Source organism: Cyprinodon variegatus, unplaced genomic scaffold (genome assembly GCF_000732505.1).
Source record: "Cyprinodon variegatus isolate N-32 unplaced genomic scaffold, C_variegatus-1.0 Scaffold384, whole genome shotgun sequence".
NCBI lineage: Eukaryota > Metazoa > Chordata > Actinopteri > Cyprinodontiformes > Cyprinodontidae > Cyprinodon > Cyprinodon variegatus.
In genome coordinates, this window is record NW_015150837.1 from 376,560 (window position 1) to 400,795 (window position 24,236).

General features: G+C 37.7%; 4 protein-coding genes across 7 annotated transcripts; 2 read left to right on the forward strand and 2 right to left on the reverse strand.

Moving 5' to 3' along the window:
• Positions 1 to 563: 563 nt before the first annotated feature.
• Positions 564 to 3,207, reverse strand: stk19 (serine/threonine kinase 19). Of its 2 annotated transcripts, XM_015387042.1 has the most exons (7): positions 3,074 to 3,207; positions 2,785 to 2,952; positions 2,552 to 2,694; positions 2,045 to 2,280; positions 1,825 to 1,922; positions 1,208 to 1,355; positions 564 to 1,034 (listed from the first exon to the last, which is right to left on the reverse strand). In XM_015387042.1, exons 2-7 carry the CDS (start codon positions 2,876 to 2,878, stop codon positions 989 to 991), a joined length of 765 nt encoding a protein of 254 aa, XP_015242528.1. In that variant the 5' UTR covers positions 2,879 to 2,952; positions 3,074 to 3,207; the 3' UTR covers positions 564 to 988. The 2 variants fall into 2 exon arrangements, with proteins under 2 accessions (XP_015242528.1, XP_015242527.1); XM_015387041.1 differs by lacking the exon at positions 3,074 to 3,207 and having other exon boundaries at positions 2,785 to 3,044.
• A 624-nt stretch (positions 3,208 to 3,831) lies between these two features.
• On the forward strand, positions 3,832 to 8,622 carry dxo (decapping exoribonuclease). Of its 3 annotated transcripts, none has more exons than XM_015387039.1 (7): positions 3,832 to 3,887; positions 4,676 to 5,129; positions 5,199 to 5,425; positions 6,655 to 6,874; positions 6,959 to 7,094; positions 7,189 to 7,283; positions 7,947 to 8,622. In XM_015387039.1, exons 2-7 carry the CDS (start codon positions 4,678 to 4,680, stop codon positions 8,062 to 8,064), a joined length of 1,248 nt encoding a protein of 415 aa, XP_015242525.1. In that variant the 5' UTR covers positions 3,832 to 3,887; positions 4,676 to 4,677; the 3' UTR covers positions 8,065 to 8,622. The 3 variants fall into 3 exon arrangements, with proteins under 3 accessions (XP_015242525.1, XP_015242524.1, XP_015242526.1); XM_015387038.1 differs by having other exon boundaries at positions 3,886 to 3,931; positions 7,947 to 8,621; XM_015387040.1 differs by lacking the exon at positions 3,832 to 3,887 and adding an exon at positions 3,893 to 3,931 and having other exon boundaries at positions 4,654 to 5,129.
• A 1,148-nt stretch (positions 8,623 to 9,770) lies between these two features.
• On the reverse strand, positions 9,771 to 15,528 carry LOC107092520 (peroxisomal membrane protein PMP34-like). The gene is made up of 9 exons (XM_015387043.1): positions 15,268 to 15,528; positions 15,058 to 15,118; positions 14,420 to 14,486; positions 14,150 to 14,304; positions 12,385 to 12,501; positions 12,155 to 12,300; positions 11,971 to 12,066; positions 11,760 to 11,842; positions 9,771 to 11,679 (listed from the first exon to the last, which is right to left on the reverse strand). The coding sequence occupies exons 1-9, from the start codon at positions 15,340 to 15,342 to the stop codon at positions 11,535 to 11,537; spliced, it is 945 nt and encodes a 314-aa protein (XP_015242529.1). The 5' UTR covers positions 15,343 to 15,528; the 3' UTR covers positions 9,771 to 11,534.
• Positions 15,529 to 17,270: 1,742 nt separating this feature from the next.
• On the forward strand, positions 17,271 to 22,243 carry anks4b (ankyrin repeat and sterile alpha motif domain containing 4B). Its single transcript, XM_015387059.1, has 2 exons — positions 17,271 to 17,507; positions 20,580 to 22,243. Exons 1-2 carry the CDS (start codon positions 17,347 to 17,349, stop codon positions 21,715 to 21,717), a joined length of 1,299 nt encoding a protein of 432 aa, XP_015242545.1. The 5' UTR covers positions 17,271 to 17,346; the 3' UTR covers positions 21,718 to 22,243.
• The last annotated feature ends 1,993 nt before the right edge of the window (positions 22,244 to 24,236 follow it).

A 24,236-nucleotide genomic window follows, 5' to 3' on the forward strand; every position in this document is an offset into this window, starting at 1 on the left:
CGATATTCAGTTTTAAGGCCGATACAGGCCGATACCGATAGGGGGCCGATTATATCGTGCATCCCTCCTTCTATCCACCTCACTCTGTGCAAAATACTGTTGTATTCTGTTCCATTTACTGTTACCAAAATGTATCTTGGCCTTAAGTCTAATGTGAATAAAGGTGATCAGTATTTGGTTAAGATATTACTGTCAGCGGGGAGGAAAGCCATAACAAGAAGATGGCTCAGACCTGAGCCACCCAACCATACTCAGTGGATGAACATTGTGGAGGAAATATTCACTATGGAAAGAATTACTTTCATTTTCAGATTAAAAAAGCCCAATTTAAAGAAAAATGGATAACATATAAATTAGCCTCGAAAACTGTCTGACTTTTGGAACACGACAACCGGTTGCTGTGTTCACTTTGTTTTGGTTCTGTACCTTGCCGATGCTCAGAGGGCTGGATTCTTTTATTGTCAAAAACAAAGATAAACGTTGGGGGGGAAAAAGATACAAAGTTTAGTTTTATTGAAATGTTATATTTTACATTCCTGTGGACTGGACTGCAGCTCTAGTATTTTATTCTTGGGGATTTTTCAGTTTTAACTTATCACTGCCCAATTTTGTTTCTTGGCAGATACTTTAGATATAAAACATCTACAGACCATCAATAGAAGCTTTTTATCTATTTCACACATAATTATTTTTCCCCTTTCCATTGGTATGCATTAAGGATAATCAGATAAAAGAAATAAGCTCTAAAATCAACTTATTGCAACTCTTGTTTAGTAAATAAATGTTTATCCAAGGGTAACGTCTCAAAAGTAATTTTAATTATAAGATAACCCAGCATGTTACAATGCGATGTGAACAAAATGTACAATCCATTAATCTACAAAGGGTTTGTAATACATATGGCTCAAATTTTACATCTTGGAAAAAGTCTTCAGATGTTTTTCACATTTTTAATCTTCAGCAGCTCTCCATCTGCTTGGTCAAAACCTCATGAATCTGCAAATCGCAACAAAGTCCCCGAAGTTGTAGGTATGCTGAAAAGAGAGAAACCGTAAACAGTTAGAAAATCAGATCAAACCTTCTCCGAACAATCTTAAAAGATTCCAGAGAGAAAGGACAGATGGGTTATTTTAGCTTGGTATTAAACATTTTACTAAATCCGCAACTATTGTCAATTGGTTTGAAAGAAAAAAAGACTAAATATTACCTTTCTACTAACTCTGCCCCAACAATGTCATGGACATGGTACTTGATAGGAAATTTCACTTGTGAGGTGGTGCGTCGCTCCTCTAAGTCGGCTTGTAACATTTCATTATATTTGGACTTCTTCACCATTCCAAGCACCGCTTTACGGCCTGAGAGGAAAAAGTGTCAGACAATGCAAAGCAAACCGCTAAGGGCAGATATGCTGGTGAAAATTCAGGTCACAGTCATTCCAAAAAAGTAAAAAAAAAAAAAAAATCCACTGGACTTTGTTTCCAAGTTTGAAGTCGTTTTGCTACCCATACAGGAAGCTTTTTCAATTCAAAATGCCTTAAATAGCATTGAGTTGGAGGCTTTATAGAGTGGACCAACAAAAAAGCCTTGTTTTGGCTTAAAACAAGGCTTAGTTTTTGGTTCATTCTATAAAGCCTTGAACTCTATGCCATTTCTGACATTCTGAATTTTATAAGGTTCCTGGATGGGAAGCGAAACATCTTCAAACCTGGAAACAAAGTCCAGTGGATTGTTTTTTTTTTTTTACTTTTTGGGAACTCTAAGGGCAGACGATGCAGAAATCAGATAAATATATAATGGGGGTCTAATAATTATATTATGACCAACCTTTAATAAAATACTTTGTGAATTTGCCAGAGTTGGGAATAGCAAGCCACCAGCTGCCAGCATCCCTCACAGTCAGGACTCCCGACTTCACCAGCTGCCTTTATGGTGAGAAAATAATCCAATGATCTCTGAGAATTTAATGGCAACTAAAAATATTCATTTTTTTTCTTTTTAAGAATCTAAATAAATAAAACTCAGTATATCCCAGTATTCTTCGTACGTTATCTCCGAGTCTGTGAAAAGAAACTCTCTCATCATCTTGTCTTTGCTGAAGCTCAGATCCGTGCAGGAGGAAACCACTTTCTCCAAGAACTTCTCAACGGTTGTCTGCGTTACTTCCCCCTCTTGGCCAGCCAGCACTTTGGCCTTGTAGTCCGATGCAAAAACCAGCCCAAACGCTTCGGTGTCAAACCCAAGCTGGAAGATCAGCAGCTCCCCACTCTCCTGGAGTTTATTCTGTTCAGCAAGGTCAGGACTTCAATCAGAAATGTGCATTGCAAAATATTTCACATCAAACAATCCTTTTCAATATTCTTAAGTTTTTATCATGTTATTCTTAAACACATATACACTTTTCTAAGCTCCAAATGTGTTTTCTATAATATTTTTGCAGCTGAATATTCCCATTGTGGGACAATAAAGCTGCTATTCTATTTAGGCACCATTTTATTTCAGTTTTTTTAGCTGTAGTTTGGCAAAATGTGCACTGATTAAAAAACTGGCTCACCACTTCTTTATCCACCAGGGTCTTGTCATTGTGGATGCTGTAAAGCTGGTGCTTCAGTACAATAGGAGGAAGGGTATCGTTAAAGAGCTTCCTAGGAAACAATGTCATGAGGTACTGCAGCGTAGACTTCACGTCAGCTGGTCCTTTTAGGTGAAATATGGGGAAAACATTTATACAGGTGCAGTTTGTTTTATCCATTTTTGTTTTTACAAAGGGCTTTTAAGGACACTCACCATTTCCTTCATTAACAGCCCCGAACTTTTCTGTTCCATTTCTCCTTTTCTTCACTTTGAAAGTGTCGGAAATCAGAGCGCGTTTTCTATTCATTCCCAGATTCGCCAACTTTCATCCAAATCACATTCGCAGACCCTGCTTAGCGGCTCCTTACCTTACCAGACCTGCTGTATGTGTTTGGAAAGAATGTTTTTCATAAATCCTGTCAAATTAGCAGCAGGTTTTTTTTTAGCCCAGCTACCAATGTTAGCGCGTCAAACGTTTTCCTCAAAGGCCTAAAACAGTTACCTTGTAAATGCTGTAAAGATTTAACCCTCTTTTTGAAAACGAATAAATCAAAAAACCCTTTACTTCCTTATAAATTCATTCTTTCAAAGAAAAAAATAACGATTTTTTTTTTAAACGCTCTTCTTCTTCTTCTTTTTTATTATGGCGGATCACAAGCAACTTTAAGGCGCATACCGCCACCTACTGTACATGAGTGTGTAGCAACATTACTTTACATCAAATTTCGTTTTTTGTATTTTTTACTTTATATTCTGTAGATACAAAAATAATGCTTTCCTTAATCTGTAAACATCCTTTATCCTTTATATTTTCTTAATTTCCCAATATTCCTTTAAGGCTCCATTCTTGGCCTGTCCTTCCCACCATCCTTCAATGTTCATAAGCTTTACAGTTAATCAGTATATTTTCTACATTTTCTTTTTCTCCACATCTTTCAAAATTATCATTATTTTTCCTCCCTATTAAATATAAATTTTCATTTAAATAGGTTTGATCCACTCTTAATCTGATTACTTCTTCCCTTCTGACACTGAATTTTGTACCTTATAAAATCATCTTCCTTTCTTATCTTTGTTCCACGTCTTTTGCCATTTTCCTTCCCCTTTCTCAAAAGGAATTGTAATTGTTATTGTTCCCTCTAAAGCCCTTTTTGCTCATTTTAAACCCTCTCGTACGCCGTTTCTATTTGGGTAAAATGTCGCGGCTGCCACCTAATGGACCGGTGTGGAACAGCAACCGGAAATTGCGTACCGTTTGTTTGTAGCATTTAAAGCTAGGCAGCAGAACCGCTTCCGGACCAGTGTTTTATAAATAAGTACGTTAATATAAGTAGTGTTTCGTTTGTACTTTGATTTAAAGGTATGTTTCCATTAATTTTCTTATTTTGACTTGTTTAAAACATCCAGTATATATTATACAGTGTAGACAATCTTTAGCTAACGCAACATTTTAATCAAGCAGATGAAAACATGTATTGTTAGATTAAAAGTTGCTGAACTGTCTGCAGCTTAATAAATGGTAATTTTTAAACACAATATCGACCGATGATCGAAGCTTTAAATGTATGAGCAATAGCCTTAAAAGGTGTGTTCTTTAATCACGCTATTCATTGCTGATTCGGTTCTGTGTTTTTGTTTGTTTAAAAAAAATCCAATCTTTCTACCTGTAAACCACATAAAACAACTCAAAGGCATTCAAGACAAAACTGAAATTTAACTACTATAATTTCACACAAATGTGCACATTTCTGTTCTATATTATATTAAGTTTCTTCTACAATACCTCACTGTATGAATCTATTTTCATTTTAAATGTCTAAATTTTCTTTGCTTTCTTTAACCTGTTTATGTACTTTGAAGGGTTAATTTTATACAGCTTATTGGGGTAATATTTATTGCCTTCATTTAGGACATTCAATGTGTTTTTATTTAATTTATGGTTTGTGTTGCAGTGTAGTTTTAGATAATTTGTTGCTCAAAATTCTTGGATTTCCTTTTCTTTGAGAAACATCTGGAAACTAAAACACATTTCCAAGTATTTTTTATGTAAACAATTGAATGCATGGCTGGTATCTCTCATCGATCAAGCTCTTTTCTGCATTAGGAATGGACCAGCGCAGATCCCGTAGTCCGCTTACCAACTCCCACCACCACTACCCATCACACAGACGGGAAGGAGATAACAGAAGAATAAACCACCGTGACAATGCACATTTCAGACACACAAATCACCACAGGCACCAGATGGGCGCAACTCCAGATCAAACCCCGCTCCGGTCCAAGACTTTAAGCACAAAGAAGGAACACTATGAGAGAGACTTTCCATTGTACAAGCAGCCAGTGGAAGTGGGGTGTTTCTCCCTGGACTCTCAGCGTAGGTTTTTCAATGACAACAGGCAGATGAGATACTATGTGGAACCTGACAGAAATCCCAATTTTGATCTAAGGGATGGTTACAGGGAGCGTTATGTAAAGAGGGATGAAAATGTGAAGGAGAAGCTGGACCATATCCTGCGGTGGATAGTAGCCAATAAGTCAAAGCTGAAAAAAACCTCATGGTGAGTTTTTGGTCAAGAATATGTAAAATAAAAGTAGAATACTAAACGACCCAACTCTGCTCCAATCAGCCCTTTAGACTTCGACTTTGTGACCTGGAGGGGCCACCTGACCAAGCTGCTCACTACGCCGTACGAGACGAAAGAGGGCTGGATGCTGGCTGTGACCCGATTTAACGGCACACTCTACATCAGTGAGGTGGAAACCGAAGCTGCTCGCAGAGAACGCCTGAACCGCCCAGAGTGGAACAAAGAGATGATGTACTGGGGATACAAGTTTGAGCAGTACATGTGTGCAGGTAGGTTTGCTTTTTTTTTTTTTATTGTTAATACAAACTGATAATTGAGAGTTTTTATCCTCTCAGTGACATAGGCTCTGCTGTTTTTGATGATGTGGATTTCTTATTCTGTTTTTAATATGAATCTGTCAGTTTCCAGAAAAGACCACATGCAAGAAAACGAAAAATATTGGTGCTGTTTTCAATATGCAAATGTGCCAATGTACAAATGGTATAAATTCACACCATTTAATAAACATATGTAATAAAAAAGACATACAAAAAAGATCAGAAAATATTAGGTGGATTCAGCAACTAGTGCAAAATATTATTGGGCATAACATGCTTATTCTAAAAAAAACGCTTTTTACAGTCTTTTAGATTTGGTGGAATTTGCTTTATTATGAAATGTTAAAATGGCGACAACAGTAAAATTTCTCAGGAAAAAGCAGCTAATATCCCGATGACAGTTTCACTAATAAAACATTTGGGGACAGATCAACAAGGTAATGTGACCGTATGATTGAAAGATAGAATACAAGTAAAATTTGACTTCTTTAAATAGACAAGAGGAACCAATATTATACAGTAGGGAAAAAGATAAGGTATATTACAACCAAGTGACAACATTTATAACAGTCAATGAAAAAAAGAATCCGTTAGGGACCAGTTGTAATGGAAACAAGAGCCTGCTGAAGGTTCCTAGGTCCACCCTGAATGTGTAATAACTGGCTCTTGGTAATTACATGCTATTTTGGTTGTGTATATAATACAAAAGGTTTGTTCTTTAATGGCAGCTTATTTCTTTATCTAGAAGATGAGTCTGCTTTGAAGCACAGTCCCCTATACTTAGGTAATACTAAGAATTACAAGGAAACCCACAACCTAAGAGCTGTAGTATTACAAAGGATAGGTTCTAAAATAGGCAGTTCAAAAATATTATCATGTTTCTAACCATGCAAATATTTTAAATCAAACACAAAGAAATGTCTATATATACACTAAAATAAATCAATTATATAAAAAATAGGGAAAGCAAGTGTATTAAGATTAAGGAACCTATATCTAAATACATCTTTTGTGGTGTATATGTTCTTATAACATTGACAAATTTGGATATAATGAACTTTTTTTTTTTTTTTTTAAGAACCTGAATCTCTGAGAAAAATGGAAAGCTGAGAGAAAAAAACTGTAATTTTTACAAGGAGACCTTGTGAACTGCCAGTAGAGTGATTATCGTTTACCTGCAGATAACCCAAAGAGCGCGCCTGACCCCGGCGGAGTGGTCAACACCAATGAAGCTTTCTGCACCGTGGTCCAAACACGGCTCACCGATCACAAACTTCTGTTCTCTGGAGAGGTGGATTGTCGAGTCAGAGATCCTGATGCTCCAGCTGCTCCTGCTTGTTACGTGGAGCTGAAGACCTCTGCAGAGATCTGCACTCCTAAACAGCAAAGCAACTTCCACAGGTTGTGATTATATCACCAGTCTTTACTCGATGTGTCTACATACGTGCTCATCATGCACTTTATTTTTTCCGGTTGGTGTGTCAGGTTTAAGCTATTAAAATGGTGGGCTCAGTCTTTTCTCCCTGGAGTCCCACGGGTGGTTGCAGGCTTCAGGGATCAGGATGGGATCGTAGTTTCCGTGGAGACTTTCCAAATCTCCAAGATTTCCCAGCTCATCAAGGTACAAAAAGCTTTAAAAAACTTTTTCCTCATCATAAGTGGAGTTAAATCCACCCGCTTGTTTGAGTTCTCACAGTGTTATCTTTGTTTTTTAGAATGAATATAACTGCTGGAAGCCAACAGTGTGCATGAACTTCTGCTGTGATTTCCTGTCTTTTCTAAAGCGGGAAGTGACAGAGGACAGTCCTCGGTGAGTTAAGATGAAAAGCTACTCTGTTTTTTTTTTTTTCACCAAATAGACAGATATTAAAGATGATGCAAAATCTGTAGAAAAATCAGCCCTTAAAGTAGCAAACATAGTCTGCTCCAGAGCTGCAGATCTGCAGACACAAACGATCAGAAGAATGCATGATGGTAGGTGTAATGCAGAGCGTGCAGGGGTGGGTAATCTGCACTACATCGTTTCAGGTGTTACTGATAATTAATCCACCCATTAAAAAAATCACTGGATTTTGATTTAGAAGAGCACTACAGTCAGTGGGGGGGATGTGGAAAGGAGCCAGCTGTGGTGGCTCCTTGAGGAGGTTCGGGCATCTGTTTCAGATACCTCCTGGTCACCTCCCTCAGGAGGTGTTCTAGGCATGTCCAATTGGGAGGAGGCCTAATGGAAGGCCCGGGACACGTTGGAGGGACCATGTCTCTGTGCTGGCCTGGTGTTGCCTCGGGGTCCCCCCCAGAACAGCTGGAGGAAGTGTGTGTGGATCAGGAAGTCTGGGCATCTCTGCTTAGACTGCTGCCTCCGTGACCCGGCCCTGAATAAAGCAGATGGATGGACTGACGGACTGACTGACTGATGGACTACAGTCAGCACAACTTGGTTTGGTCTGATGATTATGAACTATCTCTTTTCCAGCATCGTGTACCTGTTTTCCTGGGAGCCGCACAAAGATGTGACCTATTCAGTCCACCGGGACTCTCCGTTTTCCTTCCTGCCTGACTGGTACATTAAGGAAATGACTGAATCTACATAGTATCACCATCAGCACTAACGGCACTCACAGTCATCCTCATCCAGGGTTCCTGCATTCTGGGAAATTATTGAATTAAATTATTTCCTAGAGATAGACGTTGGCCGGCTGTTGCTTTTCTTTCTTTATCTAATATTGCAGGTTTTATCTTGTATCAGTATCGGCCGATACGAGCTTGCATTTGCTGATTTATTCATGTATTAAGCAGCCATGCCTTAAGATCATGTTTAGTGCATGTATTGCCCTTTCCTTCCATTTGCTATTCGTGTTAATGATCTGTTTGAGTTGCTAATAATACTGTGGCTGAAGCAATAGTTTATGAATGCCTGCCTTCATACAACAGAATTAAGCTACGCTTCACCTAACAATAAAAAACTGAGTAATACAGGAAAATATACTTCACTTACATTGATAGTTTTCAAATATGATGTTGTGGACTGCTTTTTTAAAACTAGGATATGATGTAAATAACTCTAAAATAACAGTGTTCCACATTCTAACTCCAGCAAATGAAATATGTCTCATTTGGATTTCCTTTTTAACTTTCTGTAAAGTAAATTTACATTTATCTCTAAAATTATATTTACTCTGCAATAAAAAAAAATGAATACAATCTGGTACTGATTTATTTTTTTTTTGCTTTGTACATTTATTGCATTATTCTATATCTTTACATTTTGTTATATTTGAATTCTGGTTCTTTTTTGTTGCAACACAGCATTTTTTAAGGTATTTTTGTCATTTGTTCCCCTTTATTCCACATGGTATTTTAAATAAGTGTGTATCAGGGAGAAATGTATTGAACACAAACCTTTAAAATTAAGCATGTCTTTTTTTAATTTAAAATTGCTTCTGAATTTGACATTTTTTCTTTTCCATATTCTATTTGTCAGCTTAGTTTTCTATCAATTACTTCTCCCCAAAACTTTTGTTTCCCAAACTCTTAATTTCAACATCACACACCTTTAGATTTATGTCAGTATAATTAGCTTTTTTTTGTTTCCAAATACCATTAATTTTGTTTAATATTTACTGTATTAAATTACAAAGTGCTAAAATAGGGGGTTAAAACAGTGTAATAAAAACTAAAACACCATAAAAACAAAATTCAAACCATAAGTATTAAAAGGCAACAAAAAAAATCAGTTTCAGTAGCAAAAATGATAAATTTGAAGAACTTTTTACATTTCAGATACTTATATACATGTGTGATATTTAACACTGTTCCATCTTTATTGTGTAAATGGATACATTTTGATTTGGCCCCTAAATATCTGCTATCGATTAGACTGATATTATAATAACCTAAGAAAATATGTAGCAGTTGGTCTGTTGACTGTTTTTAACTTCTTGATATGAAAAATACTGATGTGACATGAATTTAATTTAATAACCCTTTCATCTCATAACAACCATCTATCAGGCTACATTCACACAGCAGGGATTGATATTTAAGTTCTCGTTCAGACTACAGTCTGAACAGTTCACTTCACTGCGAGCTGCATTCCCAGAATAAGGCCGACGTCTTGAATGAACTGAACATATTCAATAAAGCTTTGTTTAAAACATAACAAAAAACTCTTAATAGTGGATGTCAGTATCAGTATGATTATTAAACTCTTATCATGAATGAATCATTAACAAAGAAGGATGGTGTTGGGTTCAAAAATGTAGGTTTGTAAAAGAGGAACTGAGATTTTCAACAGCTCCTGCAGGAGAAATGAGCCGCAACCCAACTTTCCAAGTCTCTCTCGGACCCCCTCCTTCAGAGCCTTTTTATTAACAGATCATAACACATGGGGCGGGTTACAAAACAAAGTATTCTTCTGACAGGACAATTGATCAGGTCATAAGACAGAATGCTCTCCTGATTGAATCACAAGAGAGTGAAGCATGTCATTTTGTCAATGTTTTATATGCACACACATTAACTTTATAATCATCATTGAATAAACCTAACAGGGTCAGAAAAAATAAACAGTACAGCTAGTAACAAGAATCTTTTGAAAGCAGTAGGTGATTTAGCATCTTCTGCAGACGTCTCTGTGAATGTGTAGTGAGAAACATGACTGCAGACCCTTTGTTAACCGTTTGGTACCACAAATAGAAGAGCCTCAGATCACTTTGGGTTTTTTTTCAGATTGCTGTGAAAATCACAGACATGAGTTGCATGTGGGCCAAAATATCACATTTGTGTAGTACTTGCCTGCAGTGGGATTTTAGCCTCATTTTTGCAGGGATGATTTTTTTTTTTTTTTTTCCATCTTTAGGACTTTTAAGTAAAAAACAAATCAGCTTCTTTTTTTATATACTTTTATTGATCCCTCGTCATAACAATCATTCTGAAAAGCAAAATAAAATTGTAATAAAAAGTTAGATAATAAATCAATTCTGTTTATAAGCATTTTAAGTAAATCTAATAGTTTCACTGTTTTAAATAAGGCAATAACGGAAACTTATGGTCCTGGCTGGTAAAAGGCAAATATGTCTGAGTTCTGTGCATTAATGTTAAGCTTCACTTAAGCACAAAGAAAAGTCATTAAATCACAGAACATTACAAACAAACAGAATACAGAAAATTAAATCTGGGAGTGTTCCAGTCAGAGAAAAATGAAACTTTCATTCACCAGAGTAAGAGAAACTAAACTGATACAAATGACTGCAGCACCAAGAAATGTTCACTAATGGAGGCAAAATGCTGAAAGTTACAAACACTAAGAAAAAAACATCTTATTAAGCCCTCCCCCACCCGTGCATGACATCTTTAGGCACTTATTAATAACAATAAAACATAGACCATCAGCCTGCCTTCATGTCTCTTAACATTCACTTTAAATACATGCACTTATTGTTAAAAACTGATTTCCATCATTGGTGATCTGGAAAGTGCATTTAAATTTTTAATTCATTAATGCCATTACAGGCATCACCTCTCATTTATAACCATGACATCTACACACTGGCTATTTTATTATTTTACAAGTAGAAAAATGTAAACTTGGTGTTTTAGAGATTAAAGCACCAGTTAAGACAAGGTCCAGTGCCTTTAATTAAGACTACAGATAATTACTAGTTTCTTAAGGTCCAGCACACTTCTAATGACACACAGATTCATTATAGATCATCAGGCATTTCAAACAGAAATACTGGCCCTTTATTTATTTTCTAATGTACTGGGATACCGACAGTTTCTGCCTCTGGCTTTTTATAAAAACAGGTTTGTAAACTATTAGATTTAGTTTAATTAAGTGAAAATCTCTCTTATATTTGCTTTTAATTAGTGAATCAAGTTTAAGAAAGATGTGTTTGCATAGATAGGAGCTAGCAGAAAGGGTAAGGGAGTTTTATACCCGTCAGCTATTATTATAAATATTTTAGGCAGCCCAGAAATCAGTGTCCTTAAAGGCATCAAGTCCAAAGAAGATAAAACACTTCAAAGTGTTAATAACAATCAGTAGCAGGCTCAGCAGCTCTCAGCGCTTCAGCTTGTTCAGGCCCATGACCTTGAAGGTGGCGGCAGTGATCTTCTCGTAAATAACAAACATGAGGGCGGCCGTCAGCACCGTCTGCAGCAGCTTGGCCTCCAAGCCTTTGTACAAACCAAGAAAGCCGTGCTTCCTGCAACGTCACAGAACCGTCAGAGACGTGTTTTCATGATGACATGACTGCTTTGTGAACCCATTCATAGCTGTACTCACTTGATCCGATCCATGAAGAGAGAAACAATGTTAGAGAGGCTCCCCATCAGGCCTCCTTTGCCGTCGTCTTTATACTGACCAAACTGATAAGGAGGGAAAATAAAGTTAAAGGACTTCATTTAGTTAGAATTTTTATGCATAATCACCTAATTTTAGCTACAAATAGAAGCTAATTCAGAGAAAAAAAAAGAGGGAAAGAAGACGTATTTACCCTCAGGATGGCCTGGATGGTTTGGAGGGGGTATGTGACTGTGGTAGCAATGGCTTTAGCTATTGCTCCAATGAGAAAGATCTTTGCTGAAGATATCTGGGCCAGGAGATAAAGATGCAACAGTGTTCTCAGTGATTGCTAGACTATGATACAATAAAAATCTAGGAGAAATGCAACTTCTCACCTTGCTACCTCCCTTGCCGGCCTCCCTCTTCATAGCTTCATAGATCATGAACTGCACAGCCGGGTTGAGGACCAGAATGAGGGAGGGCAGAGTGCCGTTCCACAGGGTTCCCACTCCCTCGTTTCTGATAATCTGCGAGAAAGCATCTGGAAGGTGGAAAGTGTTGGACAACGCAAAATAAAAAGCAGATCCAAAGTGTTTTCATTCAAATACAGATATTATTTACACACCAAATATCCCTCTGTACTGGGTTTGATGGAGGTCTTCGTTTCTGAACCTCACCCCCTGCAGCTTCAGTCGGGTGTTGACAACCCACATGGGAGTTGTCAGGAGAACATTCACCACACCTGTATGAACACAAAAAGGCCAGATGACGCATTTCTCTACTTTAAAACATGTTGGCGGCAGTATCATGCTATGGGCACGCTTTTCCTAAAATGCTTGAGGTGCTCTGCTCAGATCAGGCAGGTGAAACCTTTTAGCCTATAAGAAAGGAAACACCTGAAAACCCCCTAAACCAGGCATCCCCAACCTCGGTCCTTGAGGCCCGCTGTCCTCCAGGTTTTAGAGGTTTCCCTGCTTTAGCACAGCTGTTTATAATTATTGCAGTAGACCAAAGGCCTGTTAATCAGCTTTCAATTAAAATCAGCTGTGCTGGAGCAAGGAAACCTCTAAAACCTGCAGGACAGCGGGCCTTGAGGACTGAGGGTCGAGATGCCTGCCCTAAACAACAACTCTAAAGAGAACCATAGTAGTGGCAGCATCATGCTGCGGGGTGGCTTTTTGTCAACAGCTGTAGGGAAGCTGATCATATTAGAAAAATTGAGGCTAAATAAGATAGAATCTTGAAAGAAAACCTGTTGGGAGGTGACAAACTTTAGCATTGCAACAAATCTCAACCCTAAACCAAAGTTTTTAGTAACTTGTGCACCGCTGTCACAGGATTTATATCCAACCAGTCAGCAAAGATCCTACTACCCGACAGTACAGGTCATTTTGGCATTTGACCAATCGGATGAGACCTTGGATGTTACTTACTGTAAATTAAGCTTAAAAAGTAAATAAGTTAAAAACATACAAACATATGTGGCTGTATCAGCATAATTTTCGGATGTTTTTTATAATAAAACCTTTTTTTCACTTTTTAAAAGTTTTTCATGAATTTCTAATAGAAACAGTTTGTTTTCTTGTTTGTTTTTTGTTTTAGACCAAGTGACCATTTCTGGTGTTTACATTGACCTTCATTTTGCCATGTAAATGTATTGATGTCTTAAAATGTTACAAAAATAATAAGGTTTTGTTCAAATTCATATTTTATTGAAATTCTGAGTTAAGTCAAACCCCTATGCCCTTACCTTTCTAAATAGCCCTTTTTTCCTGGATAATTAAATGTCTGTGTTTTGTCCCCAGTGTACAGTACAGTACAGTACAGAGCAACGAAATGAACTGCATTTAACCCATCCCCTCGGGGAGCAGTGGGCTGCTATTGTTTGGCGCCAGGGGAGCAGTGTGGGGTTAAGGGTCTTTGCTCAGGGACTCAGAGTGGCAGTCTGTGGGAGACAACTAGGCCGCCACTCCCCCAGTTTTATTGTTTCTCCACAGTTTTATCATGTAGCTACAAAACAAAACAAAAACAAAAAACAGTCAAATAGAAAAAAAATAGATTTTTTTAATCCAATTCTAACAAGCATCGGACATCTCTTTTTCTCAGAAACACCTCCCAGTCTGTTCAAGAGAACATACTCAAATAACCTTGTAGTCATAATTGCTGTGAAATATTGGTTAAGAAGAGTTTAAAGCACAGTTTCAAGATTTTGGTTAGTTAAAAAAAAACATGCATTGATTTCACTCCAATAGGGGTATGCAGAGTAATATCAATATGAAGAAACTTCAACCAAAACTAACAGAGCAAATAAAACAAATGCAAATTCCTTTAACATTATAGCATGTTTGGTTGATTACACATAAAATAAATGGCAACGTTATGGTGTTTACCTGCTACCATCCCCATCAGCAGGTCTTTACCAGGTCTGGGCGTGCCTGATCTAGATGCAGCTACCTTCTTCAGTGCATTGAAGGTATAGAAGTAGACAAAGTTGGAGCAGCAAAGACTGGAGATGACTGGAAACCAGCCTCTGTACAAAGCCAAACTGGGAGAAGTGGTTGAGAACTTTAGACATGTAGTTCTGTGCATTTATTATTTTTTTTTTTTTTGCACTTGTTTCTACTTAAACTTTGTAGCTTTGACAACAAAGTAACACTTACAAGCCTTCTTCTTTTGTAATTTCAGCCAAAATCACAGGAGTGGACTGAGATTTCCGTTTGTCGTCCACTGGGGAGAAAACATTAGAATATCAGGATTCAAGTCCTGTGAAAAGCAACAATATCATACATTGTAAGCAATTCATCAACTGTCTGTCTGCTCCCAGCAGTTGACCTTTGCTTAAAATTTCTCATTTTTAACAGACCCTCTACAAGCTATTGGTTTATGAGTTTGTACCACCAAGATGACCCTTACGAGAAGAAGTTATTTTCTTATACTTTATGTGTACAGCTAGAACACAGCAGCAACAGATTATCTGAGAAGTAGAGAATCATGGTGTTGCAATGGCCCAGTCAAAGTCCAGACCTTAACATCAATAAAGTAATGTTACAGAGGGCAGTGCTGAGATATCTGTGCAATGTCAGACATTTTATTATTTATAGATGTTGGATAGATTTTAGTTTCATAGATAAGGGCACATATATGTTTTGTTTTTTGTTATGGTACACTTTGGATTATATTATTTATAAAACATAAAAAGACCTGATTTCTTTCATTAATTCTTTATAGTTTAGGACTTAAACTGGGGAGAAGGTGTAGTTTCTTTACACATTGATGCATAATAACAGCCCTAACTCACCCTGCAATCTGCTTTTTGCTGTATCCAAAGGGAAGAAGACTGTCATGGCTGTCACACTGCCCTGGAAGATAAGATATTACAACATCACCACCTGCACAGCAACAGCACTGCAGCACACCCACATAAAACGCTGTTTTCCACCTCTTCTGTCCTCCGTGGGGAAGTCAGCGTGGGTCAAATGTCAGGAGAGGATTTAAAACTCCAGCTTACCATTGCTCCTGCAATCGCATGAACCAGTGTCTCGTAAGACAGGAGGCCGACAACAGAACCCCCATTGTCGGACATCTCTGCAGGGTCTTCAACCTCTGGAAGAGCGGCAGTAACCAGGAAGAGACCCGGGCAGAATAACTTGGTGGGGGCCGGGCTCAGACACAAGGACACTTTTCTTTTTTCCTTTTTTTTTTTACGGCTAGAGCTGCATGATGATGTTTTGAAGGCCAAAGATAAGGAGGAGGAACAGAAAATTATAAAAGAGTTGATAAACTCATCTTCGGTTTTTCAGTAAATCACATTGTTGCACAAATACGCCCCCTGCTGGACAGGAGGGTAATTACCACTTAGAGCTGTTGACTGTATTTATTTATTAAATTATTTCTTTTTAAATTTTTTATTATATTTTTTCTATTCTAAAATGTATTTTTAAATTTATTTAAAAAAGAAAAAAAAGAGCTGTTGACTTTATCAGCTAAACGTTTACCCCCTTTTTCTAAATGTCTGAAAAAGAAAGTAATTTATTGTATGCCACTTTATTAACTCTGATCTACTTGTTAAACAAAATAAAACATAAAAAGGGGTACAATAACAGTGGAACAGTTTATACTTTGAAACTTTTTTTTTATTTTTCAGCCTATTTCAAGGGCTTTTTTTCCCCATATTTTCCTCCAACAAATTCGGATACATGCATGTTCTCCCTGTACAAGTGACGGTTCTCTCCAGGTACTCCAGCTTCCTCCCACAGACACAACATGATCGTTGGGTTAATTAGTGATTCTGAAATGCCCTTAGATGTTAGAGAGTGAGTGTGGATGTGGTTTGTGTGTGATGGACTGAATGTTGGATTGCACTGTGCAACACTCCCTAATCATCACACCTCCACTGGTTTCACAGTTAGTATTATTGTGGGGTTTTTTTCTGGATTTGAATGCTATATTTGATTAGATGCAAAAATGCCTTATTTACTGGTGTCCAAAAAATCAGTTTTAGTCTCACCTGTTCAATTATATTTTTCCAGAAGTCCTGGTACTTCTCCATTCGCTCTCTCTTGCTTTATGTCTTTCCTATATATATTGTCATCCTGAAGACTTGCACTCTTGTTAGGGAGTAAACTTGCTCAGAAGATCTGACCTGGAAGTATTGGCAGTTATTTGGAATGTCTTTTTCTTGCTGATTTCTGCAGATTTTCTTCATACCAATCTGATTTGAAATTTGTTTAATACCTTTTTTTAATTCCTCATAAACTAAGTCTTCTTTTTTTCCAGCTTTTATCATTATTACACTGTCACAAGTACACAGCAACGAAATGAACTCTCTGCATTTAACCCATCCCCTTGGGGGAGCAGTGGGCTGCCATTGTGCAGGGAGCAGTGTGGGGTTAAAGGTCTTCCTCAGGGACCCAGAGTGGCACTCTGTGGGAGTGGGGCTAGAACTCAAACCTCAGGATTCCAAGTTCTATGTCCTAACCACTAGCCCATCACTCCCCTCTCAGTTTACAACATTTTAATCATGCTTGTAGAAAGTATATGTTTAACTGTAGCCTATTTAAAAATAAGTGTGATTATTAATCATTTATCATTTAATGGGTCTCGCAACGGGTCTTTCATTCTTTGTATTATTTTATTCAATTATTAAATTTCTATTATTATTAATAGATAGATAGATTACACTTTGCATTTTGCTTTACAGTAGAGATTTTGTATTTGTTTTTATATGAATATTTATCACATTCCTTTTGAATATTTTTGAGTTTTTAAGTCATATAACTCCTTTTAATCTTTCTAAGAAATATTTATGTTAAATTATGTATTATATAAGGACCATAAAGGAGCTGAGAAAGCTCTGATATTCTATTTGAGATCATGAGATCTCAGAGTAACCACGACGATAAGTGGAGCAGGAAGGGAGGCCTCTGACAGCAGGGAACTGGACTTTGCTTTTGTTTTATTGCTCAGCAGCTTTCACGCCCAGCGATCACTTTGTTTGCTTGGGTCCACAGTCATTGTCACTCATCAGACACCAGGGAAGAGCAAAAAGAGGAGAAGTGGCAGGGAATTTGAGAAAAAGCACCTAAAGATGTCTCGGTACCACAAAGCGGCGGTTGATGGCAACCTTGACCTGCTGAAAGAGGCCACAAGAAAGCATCTAAACACTCCTGATGACGATGGCATGACTCCCACCCTGCTGGCTGCTTTTCACGGACACGTCGATGCTCTTCAGCTTATATGCAGCAGAGAGTAAGAATGATAACCTTTTTATTTCACAATGATTATGTAGATAAAGTCATTTTTAGTTTAGTTTAGAGTTATTTGTATATTTCTAGCAATTTCACAGAAGCTTTAAAATGGCTCCTAATGCTCAAATATTGAATACAAGAAAGTAGATTTAGTAGAAATGTTAACTTTTTATGGATTTTTTTTTTTAAATCCTTGCAGTGTCATGAAGAAAAAAACAAATTTTGCTCATTGTACGCCTCTCTTTAATGAGCTGACCTAAAAGTGTAGTCATCCAAATTCTTGCAGTAAAACAATAACGCCCTTCATCTATTCATACCCCCACTGCTTCCCGCTGTCAGTACAGCAGAACTTAAACATAAAACTTGCGATACCTAAAGAAGAATGTTTTAAAAAGTTTGCTGGATGTAAGCTGGCTAACGTAAAGCATGGGGTTAACATCCTGTTTATTTCCTCCATACAACAAGAGCTGGAAATGATAAGATTTAGGAGTAAAGTAATAATGAGGCTTAGATTATTGTGACAAAAAGGAAGTGTGTTGAAATTCATTCCTAATAGCTAACCAGTTGGTTTTAGCTTTACTCCCTTTTTAGAATAGTTGAGTTTTTCATAAACACATAAGTTATGATTTCAAGATTTCCCTTTGCAACTATTTGTACTCTTTGTCAGACAAGAGTCATTCTCATTCTTACCAAAGCAGGATCAGAAAGTGATAAGGCCTTACAGAACAGCGATACAGCCAGGTTATGTATCATTTTATGGAAACAAAATCCAACCTGCAGCATATTTATAGCTACACTCCAGTAGTTGTAATAAAACTTTATTGGCTAACAAGGTACAATCTGCTTGTCACCTTAGCTTTTCCAGAGAAACATCCAAACTTGTCACACTCTGTGATGTTAAAATGTTCTTAACCAGTGAAAAACATGGGTGTGCTCCAAAACCTACCCAAACCTGATTCTTCCAGTTTTACGTCAAATTTCAGCTGTAACTTAAATGCATATTTGAGGAACATGTGTGGAAATCAGCACAAAGTAGTGCAAATTGAGTGTCTTCAATTTATTATTTTTGATACAGATTAATACACGAACAGTGCTCCATGGACTATAGATATATATAGATATATAGTATTTCTATACCAGATATATTTAAAATTAATCCAATGCAATCACATGCATCCAGAAGTCACCTTATTAGTGTACAGGGCATTTTATTTTTAGTGTGAGACCTGATTGTTTGAGAGCTTTAGTGAAAAAGTAGCAACACAAAGACAAAGGAGATATGTCAGAGATTAAGGTTACAGCAACAGCATGAGGCTTATGAGCCATTATCTGAAAATAGAAAGAGGAGGTTAAAACTGCAAACCTACCAATAAATTGCCGTCTCCATGGTAACTCTGAACGATACCCACAGCTCAGGTTTGATAATCTGCTGACAACACAAATATAGTCTCAATGGAAAAATGGCCAACTGAAAGAAAACTTTATACTCTCTGCCTTTTCTCATCATAAAAAAAAGTACAAAACGTAATTTAGGAGACAGTGTGTGCAGTTCTGGATAGGTGCCAGCAGGGGGCAGTGTCTCTTCAAAACTGCCTTGACCCCTGTTGTGACCACCCAAACAAACATCCATCCATCCATCCATCCATCCATCCATCCATCCATCCATCCATCCATCCATTTTTTTTTTACTTTCATAGTTTTATTGCAACAGTGATTTAAAAGCTCTTTTCAGGGTAGCCAGTTATTGTTTTCTGACTGACAACCGATCTTTTAAATGCCTGACATGCCCATTCTAATTTTGACCGATAATGAAATCTTATAACAATTATAAGATCACAGCACATCCTTAATGTTTCAATGTCGTTTTACTGAGAAAAAAAAAAAAAAACTTGTGAAACAACCAAAACATTTTTTTTTAACTGTACAAGATAGAGCTTTAAAACAAAAATGAAAAGCTTAGAGTATTGGCTGATAAACGATCTCCTAGATTTAAGAAAATCGATACTTTTCATCTGCTATATCTACAGATCTGCAAATGGCTCTTTGAATTTGTGTCTCACTAAATATATCAAATGATGAACTATTACCTTGGATTCTGCCCCCATTAAAAAAAAAACCTGGCCCCACCCTGGTCCCTTTTTGGTCTAGGATCGCCACTGAGGGACAGTTTTTTATTTTCATGCAGAATGCACATAAACAGATCATACCCACTGTTAAATGGATGGTGGCAGAAGTTTGCTGTAAAGTTCATCTTCATCAGTTTACACAGTTGATTGTGAGATGGATGGAATTAATATATATATATATATGAACAGGGTCCAGAATGGAGGAGGGGATGACACTAACCCACCCCTATTATACAGCTTGGGCAAGAGTACAGTGGTTTTAACTGTATATTAAGGTGAGACATAAATCCAGCTGAGAATCTGTAATCTGACATCACATTTAATGCTCTTTATTTGATCAGAGAGAGACTAAATCTTAAAGCCTTTAATTGGAAAAGCTGGAAAATAAAGTTTTAGATTTAATAATGGAAGTAAGAACAAATGTACAGCAGCTGTTTCTGCTTGTATAGACTAAATGCTTCTGATTTTCCTGTTAAGTCATAGTTATGCACTAATTTATGTGCATAACTATGACTTAATCACAAAAGATCAATGGAAAAAAAATCAAAAAACAAACACACAATAACTTTGTGGTTTTACCATGATATGAATAACCTCAAAAAGTTAAAATACCTTCCCAACGTAACATAGGCTGATCTACTTAAGCAGCCTGTCCTTTGCCACATTGTTTTTCAATGGATTATATTTTATTCATACTGCACATATTACATCCTTGGCTGTAATATTATGATTTAGATACTAAGAATATTGGATTTATTGTTTTGAGCAGATATGGTGTGACAAGTTGTTTGCATATTAGCATCAATAATTAGCAGGGATATAATAAATAAGAGGCTTCTGGTCTTTAAAATGAGCTGGTAATTGTTTGTTTCTCTCTGTCAGGGTTAACAGAATTTCAGCAAGGTAAAAACAACAATGCTGATTTTTTTTCATCCTTTTTCTCACAGAGGCGATCCCAACAAAAGTGACATCTGGGGGAACACGCCGCTACACCTCGCAGCCGCTAATGGCCACATGCACATCATCAGCTTTCTGGTTAACTTTGGAGCAAACGTTTTCAGTCTGGACAATGATTTCCACACAGCTATGGACGTTGCTGCTTCTCGTGGCCGCATGGACTGTGTGCGCTTCCTGGATGATGCCGCCTCACAGCAAACCAACCAAAATCCAAAAAAGGTAGCAAACATGAAGAGAGAGGCCGAGAAAGAGGCAGAGAGACGCGTGAAACTCTGCGAGAAGGTGAAGAAGAGGCACCAGAGCAAGATGGATAGAATGCACAGAGGTGGCAGCATGAATGGGTCCGTTTCTGAGGCGAGCATGGGATCAGCCTTCTCAGATGGCAGCACCACAGGTGGCGTCAATGAACAATATTCCAAGCTTATTTCAGCAAACAAATCTGGCTCTCTTACAGCTAGGGTTAAAGGCACTCTCCAGAAGATAGGGAAGAAAGAAAAAGGTACGCTGCAGGGATCAGGAAGAGGTGGGGATGTCATCTTCCGTAGACAGGAGAATGAATCATCCGGTAAACCAGAGTTTTTGGATGTCTTTGATGAGCAAGATGAGAATGAGATGCTTAGAGGAGAGATGGGGGGTTATGAAGATGACGACACCGGAGACGACTCAAGCCATGCCAAACAGTCCATCTTTAACCGACCTGGGTTTGGAGGCCTGATTTTCATGAAGAAGATGAACATGGAGGCGGAGGATGTTGTTCCCTCTGTGAATAACGAAAGTCTTGGTTACCTTGTTGAGAACCATTTGCTTGAGGCAGAGGATGATGCTGGAGGCTTTGGGGAGATAGAAGATGGTGACCTTCCTTGGGATCAAGAGGATCTGGGACTGGATGATGACGAGGATGAGGAAACATCTCCTTTGGAGGTTTTCTTGTCCGCCATCTCCTTGCCAGAATTTGCCCCCTCTTTCAAAAGAGAGCATTTGGACTTGGAAGCCCTCCTTCTTTGCTCTGATGATGACCTAAAAGGCATTCGCATCCAGCTGGGACCCAGGAAGAAGATCTTAGAGGCTGTCGCTCGCAGAGCAAAGGCAATGGATAAACCCGGCACCATAAAGGACAGCAGCTTGTGATCTACATACCCCTCACTTTCAAATCCTGTGGCTTTATAATAAAACTAAGTCTGCAACTTTTATAGATCTTGATTTTTTTGTACAATAATGATTTTACAAACTCTTCCAATAAATATTTTTTAAATTTTAAATGCAAGGTGTAACATTTATAGATAATTATCAGCGTGTAATCTATTTAAGTTCTCATTAGATAAAAAATTGGATCAGTAATAACTTGAACAAGCCTTGAAAGTTGAGAAGGAAATGCATTATGCCTTTTCTAACAGGGCCTTACAAATACATAGACAAGATGTAATCAATCCTAATTTCTAGACATTGACTTTAAATGTTCCAGTTGCATTAAATCGCATTTCCTTTTTTCATTTTAGATAATCTTATCAATAATCAGCATTTGTGTGTGTCTATGTCTACCATGGATTTAAACCACTATGAATATAGCATGTTAGGATGTTAGTAATAAAGCTGTTCTTCTGTGAATAGTGTGAAATCTGTATGGATTATGCGTGTTATTATATTTCTGTTTCTTTTGCTCTTTTATTTCTAAAATCATATTTGAAATAAACTAACTAATCCTCATCCATGAAATGACTCCATGTTTAGTGTGACTTCTGTAAAAAGTACCGGAGCCCCAAACCACAGTTTAGGATAAAACAGATTAAAATAAAAGGACAGTCTACATTTATAAGGTTTCACACTTTTTTTATATATACGGTATATATAAAAAGCTCAAGGGGGAGTGGCAGCCTAGTGGTTAGGGCATTGTGCTTGGAATCGAGAGGTTCTGAGTTCAAGCTCCACTACCCCACAGACTGCCACTCTGGGTCCATTCTGGGTCCCACTCTGGGCAAAGACCCCTAAGCTGACTCTGCTCCCCTGGCGCCGCACAAAGGCAGCTCACTCCTCCCCAAGAGGAAGGCTTTAATGCAGTGAGTTAATTTCATTGCACTGTACTCATGACAGTGTAAAGACAATAAAAGCTAGGGGGAAAATATTATTAACTATAGTAACAGTACATTTATTTAGATGACAAGTGTATAAAAATAGGGAATTTAGGAATAAGCTGGAACCATAATTTATTATAATCATACTACATATTTAAAAAAAAAAAAAAATCAAAAAAGGGTAAAATAGAAGGTCAGAGTAATTAATAAATCAGCTCCCTTTTCAATCCAAGCATAGATGTTCCTGATTGAAGGTGGATCAAATAAAATAATAAATAAAAGGAAATAAAATCCATCTATGGCCACAAAGTGCATCTTTTTAACCTTTAGCAGACTTCAAAGTTAATTATACAAGCACAAAGTTATACAAACAGAGTAGCTCTTAAAAGTGTCCAGACCAATGTATGATTGCAATGGCTTCATGATATAGAAAAACTGGTATCAGATCAAATGATGCTGCAACTTTTGGATACAGCTTTCAGACAGTAAATGAGCAGCAGCTTAGCAGTGAAATTAACATCTCCATTTCATATGCAGCAGTGATCAAACGTAAACAGTGGGCAAAACATGGTGCAAAAACATATTAAAATGGAAGTTCAGAGCAGTGCAAAGACAAATGAGCAAGAATGCAGTAGAAAAACTTTTTTTTTTTGGTTTGGTGTTATCAGTTAAATGCAGAGTCTTTGACTTGATTTAGAGTTTTTTTTTTCAACAGTTCAGCTGCCTGATGGCAGTGGGGAAGAAGCTGTTGCAGATTCTGTTGTTCCTGCATTGACTGTTGCGAAACCTCTTCCCAGAGGGCAGCAGGGAGAACAGTCCATGGTGGGGCTGTGAGGGGTCGCTGATGGTGTTACAGGCTCGGGACATGCAGCACTGGGATGAAATGTCTTTAATGGAGGGAAGAGGAGCCCTGATGATCTTCTCTGCAGTTCTCACCACTCTTCTAACCCTGTTCCTGTCTGAGGCACTGCAGCCTCCACACCACACAGTGAGACAGCTGGTCAGAAAGCTCTCTATGGTGCTTCTGTAGAAGGTGGTGAGGATGGGTGGGGGCAGGTGGGCTCTCCTCATCCTCCTCAGGAAGTATATGCACTTCTGTGCCCTGTTGACCAGTGAGGTAGTGTTTACAATCCAGGTGAGTCTGTGATGTGCACCCCCAGGAATTTGTTGCTGCTGACCACCTCTACAGCTGAGCTGTTGATGAGCAGAGGAGCGTAGTTAGGCCAGTTCCTCCTGAAGTCCAAGATGATCTCCTTCATCTTCTCTGAATTCAGGATCAGGCTGTTATCTCTGCACTGGCCCACCAGCTGCTCCACCTCGTCTCTGAAGTCCTGATCGGTGTAAATTAAAGAATGTCAGAAGTCAGTTAATTAACATTTGGATTTTACACTTTAAATTTAGAATATTTTTTATTGCTTTAATTTGTATTGCAGAAAAGGATAGCTAGACAAAAACTGTCAGTTCAGGAGCGAAGGAGAAGAAATAGAGAATATCAGCAAATAAGAAGGCATAAAATAAATAATGATCCAGTGAGCAAACATGAAATGCAAGAGAAGGAAAAATAAATGTCCAAGAAGA